The sequence below is a fragment of the Chionomys nivalis genome, chromosome 14, assembly GCF_950005125.1.
Source record: "Chionomys nivalis chromosome 14, mChiNiv1.1, whole genome shotgun sequence".
NCBI classification, from domain to species: domain Eukaryota; kingdom Metazoa; phylum Chordata; class Mammalia; order Rodentia; family Cricetidae; genus Chionomys; species Chionomys nivalis.
Genome location: NC_080099.1, coordinates 12,775,951 through 12,794,388, shown reverse-complemented (window position 1 = coordinate 12,794,388; position 18,438 = coordinate 12,775,951). Strand labels below are relative to the sequence as shown.

At 43.9% G+C, this 18,438-nt stretch overlaps 1 protein-coding gene across 2 annotated transcripts in view; it reads left to right on the top strand.

Moving 5' to 3' along the window:
• The window catches only part of Cfap53 (cilia and flagella associated protein 53), a 36,910-nt gene that overhangs the window by 7,584 nt on the left and 10,888 nt on the right, over nucleotides 1-18,438 (top strand). Inside the window, exons 2-6 of one of the 2 annotated variants that reach the window (XM_057788850.1) lie at nucleotides 476-705; nucleotides 1,463-1,636; nucleotides 11,775-12,078; nucleotides 15,038-15,256; nucleotides 17,027-17,243. In XM_057788850.1, the coding sequence (XP_057644833.1) occupies nucleotides 476-705; nucleotides 1,463-1,636; nucleotides 11,775-12,078; nucleotides 15,038-15,256; nucleotides 17,027-17,243 (1,144 nt within the window). The remainder of the gene's footprint in view (nucleotides 1-475; nucleotides 706-1,462; nucleotides 1,637-11,774; nucleotides 12,079-15,037; nucleotides 15,257-17,026; nucleotides 17,244-18,438) is intronic. The other variant, XM_057788851.1, reaches the window with a different exon arrangement.

Genomic DNA, 18,438 nt, shown 5'->3' with positions numbered 1-18,438 from the left:
CTGTTTTAAGACACGGCTGTCGTTAGGCTGCAAGAGCAGCAGCCTGAGGGAATTCTGTTCCCTCAATCTTTCACGGACTCTTTCAAAGCCAGGAAAAGAACTTATCTACATCTCTGTCCCTCTAAAGAACCCAAGATTCAAAGGTTGTGGAATTCTGCTCCTCAGAGAGGCTGAATAGCAGGTAGCTCACTTCCTTTCCTGGCATCTCTCCAGAAGCTCTTGTGGGCCTCCGAATAACCCTTCCCCACCTGGCTCCTCTCTACCACTTCCTGTCAGCTAGTAGCTGACTCAGCCTCCTGACCTCAGACGAATTTTATTTAATCAAACACATCTTTTGCATCATTAAACACATGTTCTGGAGCATAAATAAAAGTAACATGCCTTAAAATATTCTACAGCACACAAATTTTTTTCTATCCACAGCCAAGCTCTTGATTTCTGCCTATTGTGAGTGACAGCTGTCATTTGTTTTCAGAGGGCCAAGCCTCCCAAGGCTCAAAGGACTGAACAACATCTGAAAAGAATCCAGCGCAGCTACCACAAGTATCACACTACTTTGGCTTCCATTAAGTCAAACGAGCAGGATCGCCTGAGAGTTGACTGGATCCAGCACAATGACCGCAAGTACTTTGATAGTCTCGTGCAATCAAGAGTCAAGGATGCCATGCAAGGCTTTATCATCAACACTGAAGAGCGGCGGAATAAGTAAGGCTCACAAACCTGGTAGTCCAGGCTTTGAAGCACACCAGAAGCACTCACTTTTATTTCCTTTGAGCACTGGGGACCAAACCCTGGGTCTCTTTTATGTTGGGCAAGTTTGTTATGTCTCAGCTCACAAGTGTTTTAAGATTGTGCATGAAACAATGAAGTCAAATGAAGGTCATGGCTGACTTTTATAGTAAAACCAATAAGTATTGTTTGCTATTATTTTTACTTATTCACTTCTTTTATTATTTACTACATTTTGATGGAAAAATAATATACTATTTTAGGGTTTATTTCTTTAACTAGAATCTGTCCACTGTGCTACTTTTGAAGATAAGCATTTCATATTTTTATCTGTATATTCACAAATAAAATATGGCACAAATTGAGGTCTTATTTTGTGGAGAACCACAGTGTGACCTTTTTTTAAAAAAAAAACATTATTTATTGGAGGGAGTGAATGTCATTGTGCATATGGAGGTCAGGGGACAACTTTGGGGAGTTGGTTCTTTCCTTCCACTATGTGGGTCTCAGGGTCAAACTCGGATCACCAGACAATTCTTTTTTTATTTTTTCAAAGTGGCTTCTGGGGACAAAACTCATGCTCGCAAGGCAAGGGTTTTCCTGAGTTATTTCCTCACCCTTAGTGGTCATTTATTTCTTAAAAAATTCATAGACAATAACTCAGAAGAACGAAAGTCAATTGGAATGATAATTTTATGAATAAATTATTTAGTTTTTTGTTTGTTTGTTTCAGGCTACGTGAACTTTTAGCATCAGAAGAAAGCAATTATTTTGCTGAAATGGAGGCAAAAGGAGAAACCATTGAAGAGAAAAAAGACAGAATGAGAGAGAGAACCAAGTTGTTAAGAGAGAAGAAGGAAAAAGAGAGGCAGGAGTTTGTAGCTGAAAAATTAGAGCAGCAATTCAGGTAATAAATTGGAAGAGCAGACAAACAGAAGGTGAACGTGGGGTGGTTAAGTTAAGGAAATAATGGCAGAGCTGCTGCTGCTAGTCCAGGAAAGGAAGCGCGGGCACACATGGTACCCTTCAGCAATGGTGCTTCTTAGAAGAAAGAGCTTCAAGACCATGGTGGACCCTTGAGGTGGGAGAACTTTAGCCAGAAAATAGCGAAGTGTGTGGGACTACACTATGGGGGCCTCACAGGTGATGGGAAGTAGAGGGAGAGGGTATGCGGAGAGGAGAGGGAGTAGAGGAAGAGAGCACACCCCCCATTGGAGCATCTGGGATGGGTGGCAGTTGGGCACAGAGGATCTTCTTCAGAGAAAGCCCCCAGAGCAACCTCAAGAACAGAGGAAATACCAGATTTTGTAACTTTTGAGAAGCTGGTGGAAGTTTCACATCAGTGATTTAGTTCAACATTACCTTCATGACAAAGGGCATGGAGGAGCCAGACTATATTACGAACCATCTGAGCACAGGCTGCTTTTCAATTCTCTGTGCACTGGAGGTAGCTGTGGGTAACAGGGCTCAACTTCTTTAGGTTGTATAATCTCCCTTCTTTTAAGAGTGACCACTGTCTTAAAGGGACAGTCCCGCATTCTCACTGGTATATTAAAAAATGATTTAATTTACAGTAAGTTGTAACCTTAGAAGAGTGTACACAGTACAGTTGTTGACAGAGGTTTTCTGTCCTGCCCAATCCCTCAGCCATCCAGTCCCAAAGAAACACACATTAATCATGAACTGGTTGGCCTATTAGCTCAGGCTTCTTATTAACTCTTACATCCTACATTAACCCATAATTCTTATCTGGGTCAGCCACATGACTTGGTACCTTTTATCAGTGAGGCATTCTCATCTTGCTTCCTCTGCATCTGAGTGATGACTGCAGACTCAGCCTTTCCTCTTCCCAGAATTTTCCTGTTCTGATTGCTCCGCCAATACTTCCTTCCTGGCTACTGGCCAATCAGTGTCTTATTAAAGCAATACAATTGACAAATCTTTACAGGGTAGAAGTACATTGTACCACAGCACATAGTAATCATACTTTAAATATTGGTAATCACCTAAATACATAGATTGATTATGTGGATCACTTAAGACACAAGTGCTCAGCTCATCTTAAAATCCTGCTCATGCTTACTTCCCGAGAATGAAAGTGCCAAGCAAGGGCCCTTTCCACCTCTGCCAAATACATGGCAGGGCCTCAGTTACCACGGTCTGATTATTGCCTGGTGCCGTGATCATGTCTGATCATCCAGACTTGTGATCCACTTTCTGACTCATTCTCAGATCCCTGTCTTCCCTGTAGTCAGTCTGATCTGTGGTTGTCTCTAGTGTCCTTTGTCCTTTTGCCTTCCTACCTTAAGATATTCTGAATTTGTTCCTTCAATGCTTTGAAGGAAGTACTCCTTCTCTGAAATGACCTATTGCATTACATCATCAAGAGTATGGCAGATGCTTTTAATTTCACAAATTAAGACACACTCCTTACCTTTAAAAGGTGTGTGTGTATGCACGTGTATGCATGCATGCATGTGTGCATGTATGTCCACCCTAGGTAGCTTCAGCTTTCAACTTGACACAGCCTAGAGATTTCTGAGAGAAACCTTAATTGAGGGATTGCCAGATCAGATTGGCTTGTAGTCATGTCTGTGAGGAATTGTCTTGAATGGTGGTTGATATAAGAATTCCTAGTTCACTGTGGGTGGCATCATCCCTAGGCAAGTGGCCTGGGCTGTATAAGGAAGCTTGCAGAACTGTGGAAGGTGACTGTCTCACACAGTGCCACATCTAAGCAAATAAGTACAGGCAACTAGGGAATGTTGAGAGTAGGAGAATTAGTCTTGCAGGGATGAACTTCTTCGTTAGTTTTACAATGCTGTGTGGTCAACCCTGAAATCATATACATAAAGCAACATTAGACAGACCCAGCAGGTTGTGTATTTATGCATTTATATAGCCCCAATCTTAAAATGAAATATTTGGAAAGGTCCCTGAAAAGTTTCTGCACCCCAATAAGCCTCTCTGCTAATGCAGCAATCCAAATCAGACCAAATCAAACCCAATTAGAAAAAGCCCAGGTTTAATGGACACAGTGCTCCCAGACGGTTTTTCTAGCCCCTCAGAGAGATGGGAAAAAGAGACCAGAAAACCACATGTCTGTTTTCTGGGAGGCAGTTTAAATACCCTGTGGGAGTGGTCTTGAGCATCTCTGGGGGAGGGAGTCATCATTTGGCTGGCTTTCTGAGATGTGGCAGGGTTTGGAGAGAGATGGGGGAGGGGGCTTGAGATGGAGCTTCCACCAGAACATCCCAGACTCTTTGGGTGTATGGATGCCAGTTCATATCTGGCTGCTTCCTGCAGGCATGGGACCATGTGGAGAGGAGGGGTCGGGAGTTGATGGGCGCACACTCAGCAGGTGTGAGTGGAAAAGCATTTAGTTAGCTGCCATCCTGGAGATGGCAGGCACTTGTTTCTTGAGGAAGCAGAAAAGGCGAGTAGCTAGGAAAAAATTAATTATTAGCACCTGTCGTAGCTGTACTGACAAAGATGAGCATGCCAGGAAGAAGACCAGACAGGCCCTTCATTGGGACATCTTGGAAAACTGGAGGATGGAGGGTCCCAGCTGTTGGACAGACCAAGTATCCTGAACAGATGCCTGCTTGAGCCTGGGGAAATGGTACCAGTGTGGATGTGCCAGGAGCTCATCAGCGGAAGGGGTGGTGAGGATCACAGTGGAAGGTCTTGCCCGTATGGTCTCTGGAGTCCTAGGAACTAGCTGCTTGAGGAGTACTCTGCCCCCAGGGAGAGCGGGGCAGGCAGGTATGATCAGGACAAAATGTGAGAAGAATTGCCCTGCAAGAATAAAGGGAGGAGCCGGGCGGTGGTGGCGCACGCCTTTTATCCCAGCACTTGGGAGGCAGAGGCAGGCGGATCTCTGTGAGTTCGAGACCAGCCTGGTCTACAAAAGCTAGTTCCAGGACAGGCTCCAAAACCACAGAGAAACCCTGTCTGGAAAAAGCAAAAAAAAAAAAAAAAAAAAAAAAAAAAAGAAGAGACAGGGTCTTAAGTGGGAAGGATAGGCTACCACACGACAGAAATTGGTGAGAAAGTATTGTAGGACCTGAGTGTGATGTTGAAACAGAGTAAGTAGCTCGAGTGGAAAGTTGGTGGACTTACCCACTGCCTACAGCATCCCCTAGGCTCAGAGAGGGCAATGGGCTACATCAGACTGAGCAGTTTGAAGGCTGGCAGCATCTTGGATGCCGGTGTTGGTGAGGCTGGACCTCTGTAGCATGTCATAGAGGACGAGCCTGCACGGGAGCATTCTGATTTCCGGTGTCTAGGCTGTGGGTAGAAAGGGCATAGCCTTGCTGGGTCAGTGGCCTCAGGTCACATTTGAAACAGACTCCTGGCAATTAACTTGGTCTGAGCTCTGATGGGATGGAGCTTTGTGATCAAATTCCCTTGCTTCCTTTGTGGGGTTCCCAGTGACCTCGGTTGGGGCAACTGGTGAAGCTTGGACTTGGAACGCTGCCTTCCACTGCAACGTTGTCTGTCCCTCTTCTTGGGCATCGAAAACTTTAAAAGCCATTTTCGCCATGAAAGACCCCTGGTGGGGACCTTCCCTCAGGTGGAGACCCCCGGACCGAAAGACCAGGCCGAGACCACGGGTCGGATGCAAACTACAAGAGGTTTATTAGGTAGACACAGGTACCTGCGGGCAGCAAAGTCTTTTGGAGGACTTGTGCACCTGCAGACTGGGAGGAGGTCTTTTTATAGGAAAGAGGGCAGCAAAAGCAAGTTTTACAGAAGCAGAAGCGTGGTTATCGGAATGAGGCGCGCGCGGGGGGGGGGGGGGGGGATGAATGGTTTTTCCTCTCCCAGCATGGATATTTGGCAGCAGACATCCTGTTCTTATCTTATAGATATAATACTTTGCAGTTATCCTGCTTTGTAGATGTCCTATCTTATAGATATCCTGTTTTCCTCTCACGAGAGCAGGCTAGCTGCTGATCCTGAGAATCTTTCAAGCAAACAGGACGTTCTCCTGGGAGTCTGCTAGCTGCGGGTTCTGAGGAGGGGGTCTGTAGGGTCTTTCAGCCAACTGCTGTATGGGAATTTGGGGACCCTTCTCAGCTTTTTAAAGTTCTTTCTAATATCAGGCACTGACTGAGAAATGAAATGAGTGTCCAGGACCATGGCTCCTGCTGGGAAGGCTGGGTCAAGATGAGTGTACTCAACTGTGTTGCTGCTGCCTGAACTCGACTTTGCTCTTCGGGAGTGAGCTTGGAGGTCTGGATTGACTTAGAGGCCATGCCAGGTCAAATAGTAGACCTGGGACACTTAAAGAAACTCCCTGATAGAAACAGAAGGATTAGCAGAGAAGGAACCCAACTGCTTTTCTATGTGTGAAAGGTCCTGAAGGAAGAAGGGAGCTCCAGTTACCTCTCTGAGAGGGGAAAGGAGAGCAGGGGTTTGGCGAGACCAAGTGTGAGAAGAGACTGGGGAGGATTCTGGGATTAGGCCAGTGTTCAGAAGGGGTTCAGGCTGTGGCTTATGGCAGGAAAGGGTAAGGAGGGGCAGAAGGAAGAAGTGGTGGAGAGGAAGGTGGGTGAGGAGGAAGTTGTTCCTTGACTTTTGTCCTGGAGAAGGGGAAGGGAGGAGGGGTGGACAGGGGGAGGAATGTGAGGAATGTTGGCCTCTCAATAGAACACATGACCTGTTGGAGGGGGTTGGGTAGGCGGGGCTGGAGGAAGTGGGAGAGGGGCAAGTGTCTCCAGCAGCAGAGTCAGGGTAGAATTTTCAGTTCCCAAACAGGCAGGAATCTGGAGGTGCCATGACCCTAGCTAACAAGACCAGTGCTGTGAGACACTATATACTGAGGGAAGGACAGAAGCGCATTACCCGGAAACCATGGACACATAACTGTTCTGTCCACTCTGCTCCAAGCTGGCAAAAGTTTTCAAGGTCATGGAGGGTGGAAAATTCAAACATACTGAGACCAGGCCTTAGTGCACAGAGAAATCAGGTGTTCAGGACATACAGTATCAGATAGCCCCAATTTAAAAAGATCTTGTAAAAGGCAGCCCAAGGGCATTTGGGGATCTAATCCAATTGCAGGTGCTCATTTCTGAAGTCTATGCTAGGACCAAAGCCTAGCGCAATGAGTTCACTGTGGTAGGCTTTGGGTTAAAAAAGAGGGGGGGGGGTTATGGGATTTTCTCCTAAATGGAACATCTTCTGAAGAAGGGTTCCCATGGAACAAGGTATGTCCTTGTTCCACTAACTGGTCAGGGACCTGGCATGGCTGTGTCTTTTTGGCAGGACACCCCCAAAATCGCAGGAGGCCCTGGGCCACTAAGGAAATGACTCGGAAAGCTGATTTTAGCTCGGCAGAGTGCAGGTGTGGTGTTTCCTATTATGCCCTGTCCGTGGGAACCCCAAAAGACCACCAGAGAGACCGACTCATGGAAATGCAAGATTTACTGTGTGCACAATACAAGCTATCAGTGCAGCAGTGAGAGGAGGTGCCCTGTAACAGTTCAGATAAACTGCCACGTTCCCCGTTCCCCGTGGGGCGGCAGTGAGCAGCTGACCATGAAGGGAAGGTCCCAACTCCGGGGCCTCTGTAGGTTTCAGGTGGGTGGAAGGTGGCGGGTGAGAGAACATGGCAGATCAGCAGGGCAGCCGGTCTCTAAAGGAGTGGGCGGGTGAGAGGCAGGGCCGGATAGGTATGCCTTGCGGAGAGAGGGTTTGGGTAGAGTTTATTCAGTAAAAGGGGAGGGAGAGAGGGGGGAGGCAGAGTGGGAGGGGAGGAGAGGAGCCGCAGCAGCAGCCACCTCTTCTGAAGAGAGAGGGGAGAGAGAGAGGGGAGAGAGGGGAAGAGAGCAGAAGTTACCTCTTCAGGAAAGAGATGGAAAAGAGAGAGCTCAGGCTGGAAGTGGGAGGAAGATTCGCTTGCCTTGGTGGAAGGCGGGTAGTGGGTGGGGATTGTCTCTTAAAGGGACAGGATAGACCATTACAGTATCCCATCCTTCTAGAGGGTACTATTTAAGGCAAAACCCAGAGAAGTTACATTAGCAGAGTGTGGGGTGATAGTCTAGGGACTTTTCAGAAATTTTCTTTTTTTTTTTTAGTTTTTCGAGACAGGGTTTCTCTGTGGTTTTGGAGCCTGTCCTGGAACTAGCTCTCGAACTCACAGAGATCCGCCTGCCTCTGCCTCCCAAGTGCTGGGATTAAAGGCGTGCGCCACCACCGCCCGGCCAGAAATTTTATTTTCGAATCTCACCTGTTGCTTGTTCAGTTTACTTATTGGCTGACCTTTGGTGGGAACAGTCTGCAGTTATCTGTGCTTTCCCGATGGCTACCCTGTTACTTTTGTCCTCTAGCCGTTTCTGAGGACTGGAATTTTTATGGGAAATAGCTTATACAAGATACAAGATGGAGGCAGAAGACAAAATGGAGGAATGCTGATTCTTTGCTCCCACTGCATGTCCCTGGGCTGGTGGGGGAAAACAGCCTCTTGGTGGAATCTCCAGAAAAGTTTCTGCATCCAATAAGCTTCTCCACTAACGCAGCAACCCAAATCAGACCAGATGAAACCAAACTAGAAAAAGCCCAGGGCTATTGGATGAGTTTCCAGCCTCCCAGAGAGGAGACAGGAGAGAGAGACTGAAAAACCACATATTGATGTGGGATTCCCCTCTGTATGTTATGAATACCGTTGGTCAATAAAGAATCTGCTTTGGGCCTATTGCAGCACAGAGTAGGGCAAGGAGGGAATTCCAAGCAGATAGGGAAGGAGAGAGTAGGTGTGTAGAAGTTTAGGATAACTCTAAAGCCATTTCTGACAACTCTGAGGCCATTCCCAAGGCCTCTCAGCCTTAGTGCCCCCCTCCCCTGGGAACTAAGGACCTAACAACTACACATGCATGTACTGAGATGTTGGGAACTTTCCATCTCCCTGAGTACTTGTGAGTGTTCTCCAAATAGAGCTCCATTCCTGGAATTGGGGCAAGATAACCCTTAGAATGTTGACTCAGTTCCTGATGTGTTGACTCAGTCCCTGAAATAGGGTCACAATGACCCACAGATGTTCCCCCTTACCCCGCCTGATCTGGCAACCACTCTCCTGCCCTGGGTCAGTCCAATAGCCCTTTGAATAAGCCAATCGTAATAGTTGAAAAATAACCCCCAGGTTCCCCCCCCCCTTTATTTCCCCTTTCATTTCTATAAAAATAGCCTGTACCAGCTATTCGGGGTCTTTTGGCTTCTCGAATGCTGAAAGACCCTGTGGTGACAGAATTAAATCCTCTTGCTTTTACATCAACTGCGGTGTGAGAGTGGTCTCTTGGGGCGACTCCTCCTCAGTGACTGGACTTCAGGGTCCAACAGGTGGAGTCAGGGAGAAGCCATGTGCTGCCGAAAGAGAAAGACTGGTAAACCATGAGCCTCATGGGAAAATATAGAATAATAGAAATGGGTTAATTTAAGATATAAGCGCTAGCTAGCAATTCACCTACATGACTGGCCAAGCAGTATTTTAATTAATACAATTTCTGTGTGATTATTTTAGGTCTGGGTGTCAGATAACAAATGAGCAGCCTCTGCCATTTTCTGGGGGGCAGTTTAAGTACCCTGTGGGAGTGGTCTTGAGCATCTCTTGGGGGGGGTCATCATTTGGCTGGCTTTTTTTTTTTTTTTTTTTTTTTTTTTGGTTTTTCAAGACAAGGTTTCTCTGTGGCTTTGGAGCCTGTCCTGGAACTAGCTCTGTAGACCAGGCTGGTCTCGAACTCACAGAGATCCGCCTGCCTCTGCCTCCCGAGTGCTGGGATTAAAGGCATGCGCCACCATCGCCCGGCTTGGCTGACTTTTTGAGATGTGGCAGGGTTTGGAGAGAGATGGGGGAGGGGGCGCAGGCAAAGCTTCCACCACAATAGTCCCCGTGATTTCTCTTTCTTCCTAGGGCTCTAGGGCTATATTCTGTAGTTTTAGTTTCACTGCCTCTTATGAGACAGGCACTAGGGCCATTGCTATCATGGGGTTGAGAACTATGTACTGCTTTTGCAGAAGCCCCATGTTCTCTTTGCAGTGCACTGATCTGGTGGCAGCTCACACCATCTGTAAGTCCCACTCCAGAGATCTGATGCCCTCTTTTGGACCCCAATGGCACCTGTACTCACATCACATACTAGCATATAGACAGAAACATATACATATGATTTTTTAAAAAATAATAAAAACAGATATTTTAAAAATGCTATCATATTTCTCTTTTTTTTCTTTTTTCCTTTCTTTTCTTTTCTTTTTTTTTTGGTTTGGTTTTTCATGACAGGGTAGCTTTGGAGCCTATCCTGGAACTCACTCTGTAGACCATGCTGGCCTCTAACTCACAGAGATCCACCTGCCTCTGCCTCTTGAGTGCCAGGATTAAAGGCATGTGTCACCACTGCCCAGCCGCTATTAAATTTCACAGGTTGGTTTCTTCATTTTGGTCTTTTTTTTATTCGAGTCCTTAAATGTAGTGATTGTCACATGATATGATTACCAGTTTCATATGTCTTTTAATTTTAAGATCTCAGTCTCAGAAGGGATTTGAAAAGTTCAATATTTTTCCTGGAAGGGTTTAAAACAGCTATTAGCCTTTTAAAAATTTATTTAATAAATAGACTAATTATTTTTGTTTATGATCATTTTTGCCTGCATGGATGTAAATGTGTGCCTAGTTCCCAAGAAGGCCTTGGAACTGGAGTTACAGACAGCTGTGAGCAGCCATGTGGGTGCCAGAATCAAACTAGGGTCCTCTGCAAGAACAACCATTGCTTTAACTGCTGAGCCATCTCTCCAGCCCAAATTCATTCATTTTTCAGAAAAGGTCTAACTTTGTAATCTAGGCTAGCTTAGAACTCATGGTGTAGCCCAGGCTGGCCTTGAATTCAAGATATTTCTACCTCAGCCTCCCAAGTGCTGGGACTGCCACACACCTGCCTTCAATACATATTTTTGAGACTTATGCCAAACTCTTTGATTGGATACTATGTTGATTGACTTAAGGAAAGTGAATGTCAGTTAGGTTCTCAAGTCCCTGAGCATGAATAAGCAAATGGATATCTCCTCTCAAGCTGCGTTCAGGACCAGATGGTCTAGGAGTAAGTTCTCACTTAACCGGTAGAATACAAAGGTAATACAAGAGTTCATTTTCACTGCACTTCCAAAGCAGGATGAGAAAACAGCAAAATCAGATTGAGATGTGGTTCAGAGAACCATGAAAACTCTGCCTCTGACAATGGTTCTTTAGAATTTCCATTAGCAATACACTCTGCCCTAATCCTTCCTACTGAACAGTGGTTCTCAACCTGTGGGTCTCAACCCCTCTGGGGGTTGAACAACCCTTTCATAGGGGTTGCATATTAGATATCCTGCATATCATTTATTCACATTATGATTTCTAACAGTAGAAAAATTACTGTTATGAAGTAGCAACAAAAATAATTTTATGGTTGGGGGTCACCACAGCATGAGGAACTGTGTTAAAAAGGGTCACAGAACTAGGAAGGTTGTGAAGCACCGCTCTAGAGGCCGATAGGAGGAGTAAACTGTTCTAGTGAGCAAGGAGCACAGGATGCAGGAACAGCTGGTAGGACTAGTTCAGACCAGGCACCTTAAAGGAGAGGCAGCTGGCCGACATAAGTTCACTCTTTTTGTTTTGTTTTCTTTTTGAGGCAGGGTCTCACTATGTAGCTCTGGCTGTCCCAGAACTCATTATGTAGGCCAGGCTGGCCTCGAACTCACAGAGATCTGCCTGCCTCTGCTTTCTGGTACTAAAGGCATGCACCACTACACATCTAAGTTAAATGTTTGATCCAAAGTCACACAGGAAATGGCAGAGCTGCTGATTCTGGCTGATGGCAGCACCTGTATCTCAGTGGCCTTCTCTCGAACCTGCCTCCCTCCCCGTGGTTCCCTCACATTTCCTCTGTCCAGGTGGCCTGCATCTGGGCTGTTCTGACTTCCCTTTCTCCTATGCACTACTGTGTAAATGTATGCCTAGACACAGCACTGTGAAATGCTGGGTTTGCCTTTTTAAATTTCCCTTCCAGGGAACGCTGTGAGGAGCTCCGCAGTAAACTGGTCAGTATCCACGAGAAAAAGGTGATTGAGGAACGGGAGGCACAGATAGCATTCAACGAGGAGCTGAAGAGGCAGAAGCTGGTGGAAGAGCAGATGTACGCAAAGCTCTGGGAGGAAGACAGACTAGCCAAGGAAACGCGAGAAGCTCAAGAAGAGAGGAGACAGAGGGAGCTGGTGGAAAACACACGCCTGGGGCTGGATGCTCAGGTCACTAGCCTGCAGGCACAAAGGCAGGCAGCCAGGCAGATGAAGGAAGAGGAGGCCCGCTTCCTGGTGAGCCCTTTCATATGCTTGTGATGTGGTGATGGGTTCCATGAATGTAGCAGTTTCCAACTGGTTAACACAGTTTTCTGACTTGGAGCTAGGGGCTGGTCCATTAAGGATATTTCCACTTTGAAGTATCATTGCTTCTTAGCAGTATACTCAAGTCTAGATGTACAGGTGTGCATAAAAGCATAAGGCCTGGAAGAGTGGGGCTGGCATGCTGAGCACAGTGGTGAGTGATGAGTACTTGGGGTCAAAGGTCATTTACATTTACTTTTTTTTTTTTTGGTCATTTTTAGATACACACCTACTTATCACTTTACAATCACACACACAACAATTCCTGTAAAGCTTTATTTCTGGCTCAGCTTTATTAAAAAAGCAAGCTTCATTTCTATAATCCCTCTAGATGCAGCTGTGTGTATATATTTCTAAGAAATCCTTTAGGCTCACCAATGTAGAGAAAATGAATTAACTCACTTGCTTTGTGTAGTAAGGAGGGCGCTTGTTGGTTCCCAACTGCTTAGCCCCGAAATAATCACACAGAAACCATATTATTTAAATCACTGATTGGCCCATTAGCTTTAGCTTCTTACTGGCTAACTCTTACATCTTAATTTAATCCATCTTCATTAATCTGTGCATACCACCAGGTTGTGGCCTATCAGCAAAGTTTCAGCACATCTGTCTCTGGAAGTGGCTCCATGCCTTTTTTTCTAACTCCCATGTGGCCAACTAAAATCCACTTAAAACATGAGAGGACTTGAAAAAAAATTCTAGACACAAAAAATACAGAGTTTAATACAGCTTCTTGCTGTTTGCTGGTGGCGTGCTGCAGCTCCTTTAAGAGAGGTTTGCCTGACTCAGCATTATCAGGAAAAAAGCTGTGCCATTTTGAAATACCAGCTTTCTGGCCCTGCTGCCAGTGCAACCTCTGGCTCTTTCAGGAGGCTAAGCATTTGGATGGGGTTTGTGAGCAACGTGTTATGGCTTGCTTGGTGACAACATGGATTGGCTATGTGCCTAGAAATGGGGCTTTTTGTGCATGGCTCTCAGAGACAGCAAGCAGCTCCGCCATCCTAAACTGGGTGGGGCAAGCAGGCAGTGCCATATTTCCCCAGCAGTGGCACACCTTAATTTTTAAAGGAGCACTTAGCATTTTTAGAAGCACTCCTAGATAGTAAAGAATTACAGATACACAATAGGACAGATTCAGACATAAAAGACCTCTAAATGGGTCACAGTGTTGGATAAATGTACATAGGCTTGGGAGAGAGAAGAAAAAGAGTATAGAGAATTATAAAAAGAAGTAAAATAGAGTAAAAATAAATAAGCCACATAAAGATGGAACATTCACAGAGAGTCTGGGTTATGTATATTGTGTCTTCTTTGAATTTTTTAGCTGTGAAGGAGCAAAGTAAAGAAAGACATTTTATTGTACAGGCTGCTAAGCTAAACCAACGTAAAGGTATCTTGACTTTAATATTTGAGTCTAAGGATATGTTGCTTTGGAAAAGAGGTTCTTCTTTTGTTTCCACAGAAGATGAGAACCTATGGAATCCTTCTAGACTAATGTGGCTTGATGGACCAAGACCCCATGAAAGGTTGCCTTGAATACCCCCCCAAAAATTATTTCACCCAATAAACAGCAGAAAGTAGTGTGGAGAGTACTAAACCCACATTCCCAAATATTGTTTTAAATGTTTCTTTACACCTTAAAAGGGGATATGCTATAAAGATTTGAATTGGTATAGATCTTGGTTTATTGATGCAAATTTAAAGTTAATCTTGTTATATGTATAATTCTGCTCTTGATTAATTATGTAATTCACTTAAAAACGTAATGTATAATTAAGAATATAGGTTAATAGAGGTATATTTCAGTTAGGTATTCTTCAAATCATTCAGAGACCTTCAGAATATGGCATTTAAATGTTTTAAGAATTTAGAACTTTTTATTACAATGAGACACAGTTGCTGCTGGCAGCACCAATCTACTTCAAGAAGAAGATGGACAGGCATTTGAAGAGGCTCTTATGGAGTTGGTTAGCCATTTGGGCAAGAAACTGCTCTTGCCTGAATTGCTTGATGAACTGGACATGCAGGACCTGCAGAAAAATGACTGCTGAACTTGACTAAAGGTGAGATGGGACTTCAGGGTTCCTGCTTCCTGAAAAGGTCTGCCAGACATTCTGCAGGACACAGAAACATGTGACTGAATACCGCCAATATAGGTGGAAGTGTCTTTGAAACTTCCTGCTTCGTGGAAAAGTCTGCTGGATACTATGGAACTGTAGGCTGAAGATGGATGCCCCAATGGTACAGAAGAACTTTGGGTGACTGTCGAGGCAGTAAGATGTCTCTGTCAATTCTAGAATTTAGGAAGTTGCTTACAATGCACATCCTGTTTACTTAGGTAATGTTATATTTTTTTGGAGTCTTTGATGGAGATGAAGAATTTATAGTTAGAGTTTTCCTTAGTTATGATAAAGGATAAAGTATATGTAATTTTACTATGTCACAATTAAAATCTTCCTTTTTTATTTAAACAGAAAAGGGGAGGTGACGTGGGATTCCCCCCTGTATGCTGTGAATATCATTGGTTAATAAAGGAATTGCTTTGGGCCTATAGCAACCTATAGGGGAACAGAGCTAGGCCAGGAAAACTGAACTGAATGCTGGGAGAAAGAAGGGCAGAGTTAGAGAGAAGCCATGTAGCCCCACCAGAGCTGGATGGAACTTTAGCCGGTAAGCCACAGCCATGTAGCAATACACATATTAATAGAAATTGGTTAAATTAATGTGTAAGAGTTAGCCAATAAGAAGCTAGAGCTAATGGGCCAAGAAGTGACTTAATTAATTTGGTTTCTGTGTGATTATTTTGGTTCTGGGTGGCCAGGACAAACAAACAGCCTCCTTACTACAGCTTGCTTAACTATGCTGATTCATCTTCATTATTCCTCCTTAGGAGCAGAACAATGCACAAGTTAAGCTAGAGAATGAACAAGAGAAGCTCCGGAAACGGAAGACAAAATTGGAAACTAGAAACATCTTGAAAAAAGCCTTGGAAGACAAGATAGAGTCCATGCGGCAGGAGCACAGAGAGGAGCAGGGCTTGAGTATGGGACTTGTAGGAAGGGCCCTTCAAAACTTGCAAGAGGAGGCAGATAAGAATAAGCAGAAGAAAGTAAGACATTTGTTTAGTGCCTACTAAATTCCAGTCAGGATTGACTGTTGAGTTGACAGTCTATGGGCATTTACTTTCTCTGTGCTTTGTGGTACAAAGCCCTGAGCTCAGTTTCCAACAGAGAAAGGAAGGAAGGGAGGTAAGACTATAAAAGATAGCTTTAGTCCCCCAGTAATGCGGAGCTCTCCAGTTTCTCCACATTCTCTTTAGCATTTGATATTGTCATTCTTTTTATTTTATTATGGTACATGTTGCCAAATAGCTCATATGACTTTAATTTGTATTTCCCTAATGGTTAATGATGTTAAACAGTGTTTTACATTCTTATTTGCCCTCGCTTAGTCTCTTAGGTGAAATGTTTCTTTCTGGGTTATTTAGGTCATTCTGTTGATATTCCAGTCAACCCCATTGTAGAATAGCAGTATTACCCTTGAAAGTGTGTTGGTAACTGCTTTAGGAAACTCTTTGAGAAAGAATTTGAATGAATTTACTCAAAAATGTGCTGTCAAACATTTTAAAAAGATCCAGAGAATGTCTGGGCCCCCTTGTGTCCTTAACAAGCTTTTTAGCAAATTTCATTGAAAATCCATTCTTGTCTTGTCTGTACCTGTATACAATCTACTTCTGAGTCCTTTGAAGTAAATCCCAGACATAATAGTGTATCAGTGAATGCTTACGTATATTGCACCACAAGATTAGGATGGGACCTTCTAGAAGACTGCCTTTTAGGCTGCCCTTGGGGTTAACAAGATGACTCAGCAGGTAAAGGAGTTTAATATCAAGCCTGTTGATTTGAGTTCTATCCCCATGTATAAAGACAGAGCCTGTTATTGAAAGTTGTCCTTTGACCCCACCTCCCCCAACACAAGTGTGCACACACATACACCATGGCACATATGTGTCCACTCAAACACATTACACACTCACATAACAAATAAATTACCATATGTGGTAGTTGGAATATAATCTCATAGGGAGTGACTTGCTTGGAGTAGATATGACCTTGTTCTAGGAGGTGTGTCACTGTGGGGTGATGTGGGATGTCCTTCTGTATATGTGTTGCTTTTATTGGTTAATGAATAAAGCTACTTTGGCCTACAACCAAGCAGAATATAGCCAGACTGAAAGAGATATAAAGAGAGAATAGGCAGAGTCAAAGAGACACCGTGTAGCTGCCAAAGGAAACAGACCCTGGAGAGCCTTACCAGTAAATCATAAGCCTCATGGTAAAATACAAAATAATAGGAATGGGTTCATTTAGATGTAAGAGTTAGTTAATAAGAAACCTGAGCTAATAGGCTGAGCAGTGTTTTAATTGTTTTTGTTTTTTGTTTTTTTTTTTTTTTTGTTTTTCAAGACAGGGTGCAGTGTTTTAATTGATATAGTTTCTGTGTGGTTATTTTGGGTCTGGGTGGCCAGGAACAAACAAGCAGCCTCTGCCTACAGTTGGAGAGTACTTTGAGATTTCCTATGCTCAGGATACTTCCTGGTGTGTTAGTTGACTTCTTGTTGCCTGCAAGATGTAGAACTCTTAGCTCCAGCTACCACACCACATCTGCCTGCACACTGCCATGCTCCCAGCCATGATGATAATGGACTGAACCTCTGAAACTGTAAGCCACCACCTCAATTACATGTTTTCTTCATAAGAGTTGCCATGGTCATGATGTCTCTTCACAGCCATAAAAACCCTAAGATACCAAGTATTAAAATATAAACTTGCTCTTGTTGCTGTGTTCTAATAACATGAATTAAATTTTATGCATGTAGGAAGACATGGGAAGAGAACAAAAGATATACAATGACTATCTAATACAGCTGCGAATGGAAGAAAAAGCCCAAGAGAAAGAACTAGACAGGATACTAGAGGAGATAAAGGCAAAGAAGTTGGCTGAGAAGGATCGGGAGCTGGCCCTTGAAAGGGAAGCAAGGAAGCAACTCATGAATGAAGTCATGTGTACAAGAAAACTCCAAGTTCAAGAAAAATGTAAGGAACCATTTTATATTCTTATCTTTTGCCTTTCCTTTTTATAAGTTAATTGTTTAGTTAGCATTTAATTCAAAATGATGGGTTTCACTGTGACATTTTAATAGACACATAGCATTATATTGTGCTCTCATTTACCCTCTTCCCACCGTCCCCCTGTACCCTCTTCCTCTTCTTCCACTGTAGGTGGACTTTTCTGTCCCACCAGCCAGCTCCCAAATAATCACACAAAGGCTTATTATTAATTATAAATCCTTGGCTGATAGCTTAGGCTTGTTACTAACTAGCTTTGCAACTTATATTAACCCATATTTATTAATTTGCATGCTACCATGTGGCTCGTGGATTGTTAGCTCATTTTCTACACATCCTGCTCCCTCTACATCTGGCTGGCAATACTGCCTTTCACCCCAGGTTTTCTCAGTCTGGATCTTCTGCCTAACCTTTTCCTGCCTAACTATGGACTAGTCAACTCTTTATTAAACCAATGATAGCAACACATCTTCATAGTATACAAAAGGATTATTCCATTTATTCCATAGCAGATAATACTGAAGGTCTCAGGTGTGATAGGCAAAGGCTCTATGGGGGTTTGAATGAAAATTGCCTCATAGGCTCATATATTTCAATACTTTCTCCCCAGCTGGTAGAACTGTTTGGGAAAGACTAGATGTGGCTTTGTTCGAGGAGCTGTGTGAAAAGTTGATTGATAAGATACAAACCTTAGGCCTACTAATGAAAATTAAAAAAAATACTCAGACATAGACAGAGGAATTTAGAGAAGATGAAACTGAAGAGAGGTGGCCCAAGATTATTAGAAAACCAACCTTAGTTTATCCAGCTATAATACAAGAATGACAAGGAGATGTAGCCCATAATCCTTCAACTGGTCTGTTCATCCCTTATATCATGTTAATACAGTTTTATCTTACTTTTACCTTTTGGAGTCGGAGTATAGAAGCACATGGAAATTAAATCTGGATGGAGGTGCTTGGGCCAGTCCTGGGGGTTGATTTCTGTCCATACTCTCAGGGATATTTGTGCTAATGTGAGAGATAGTCCAACTCCATCTCAGTATCAGAGAAGGTGATGGCGACTTTCGCTTCATGGAACAGGCCTTGTCCCTGTCAGTTCTCTTGGTAAACACTTCTGAGCCTCCTCCAGCATCTGGGACCTACTGATAGCTTTAATTTTT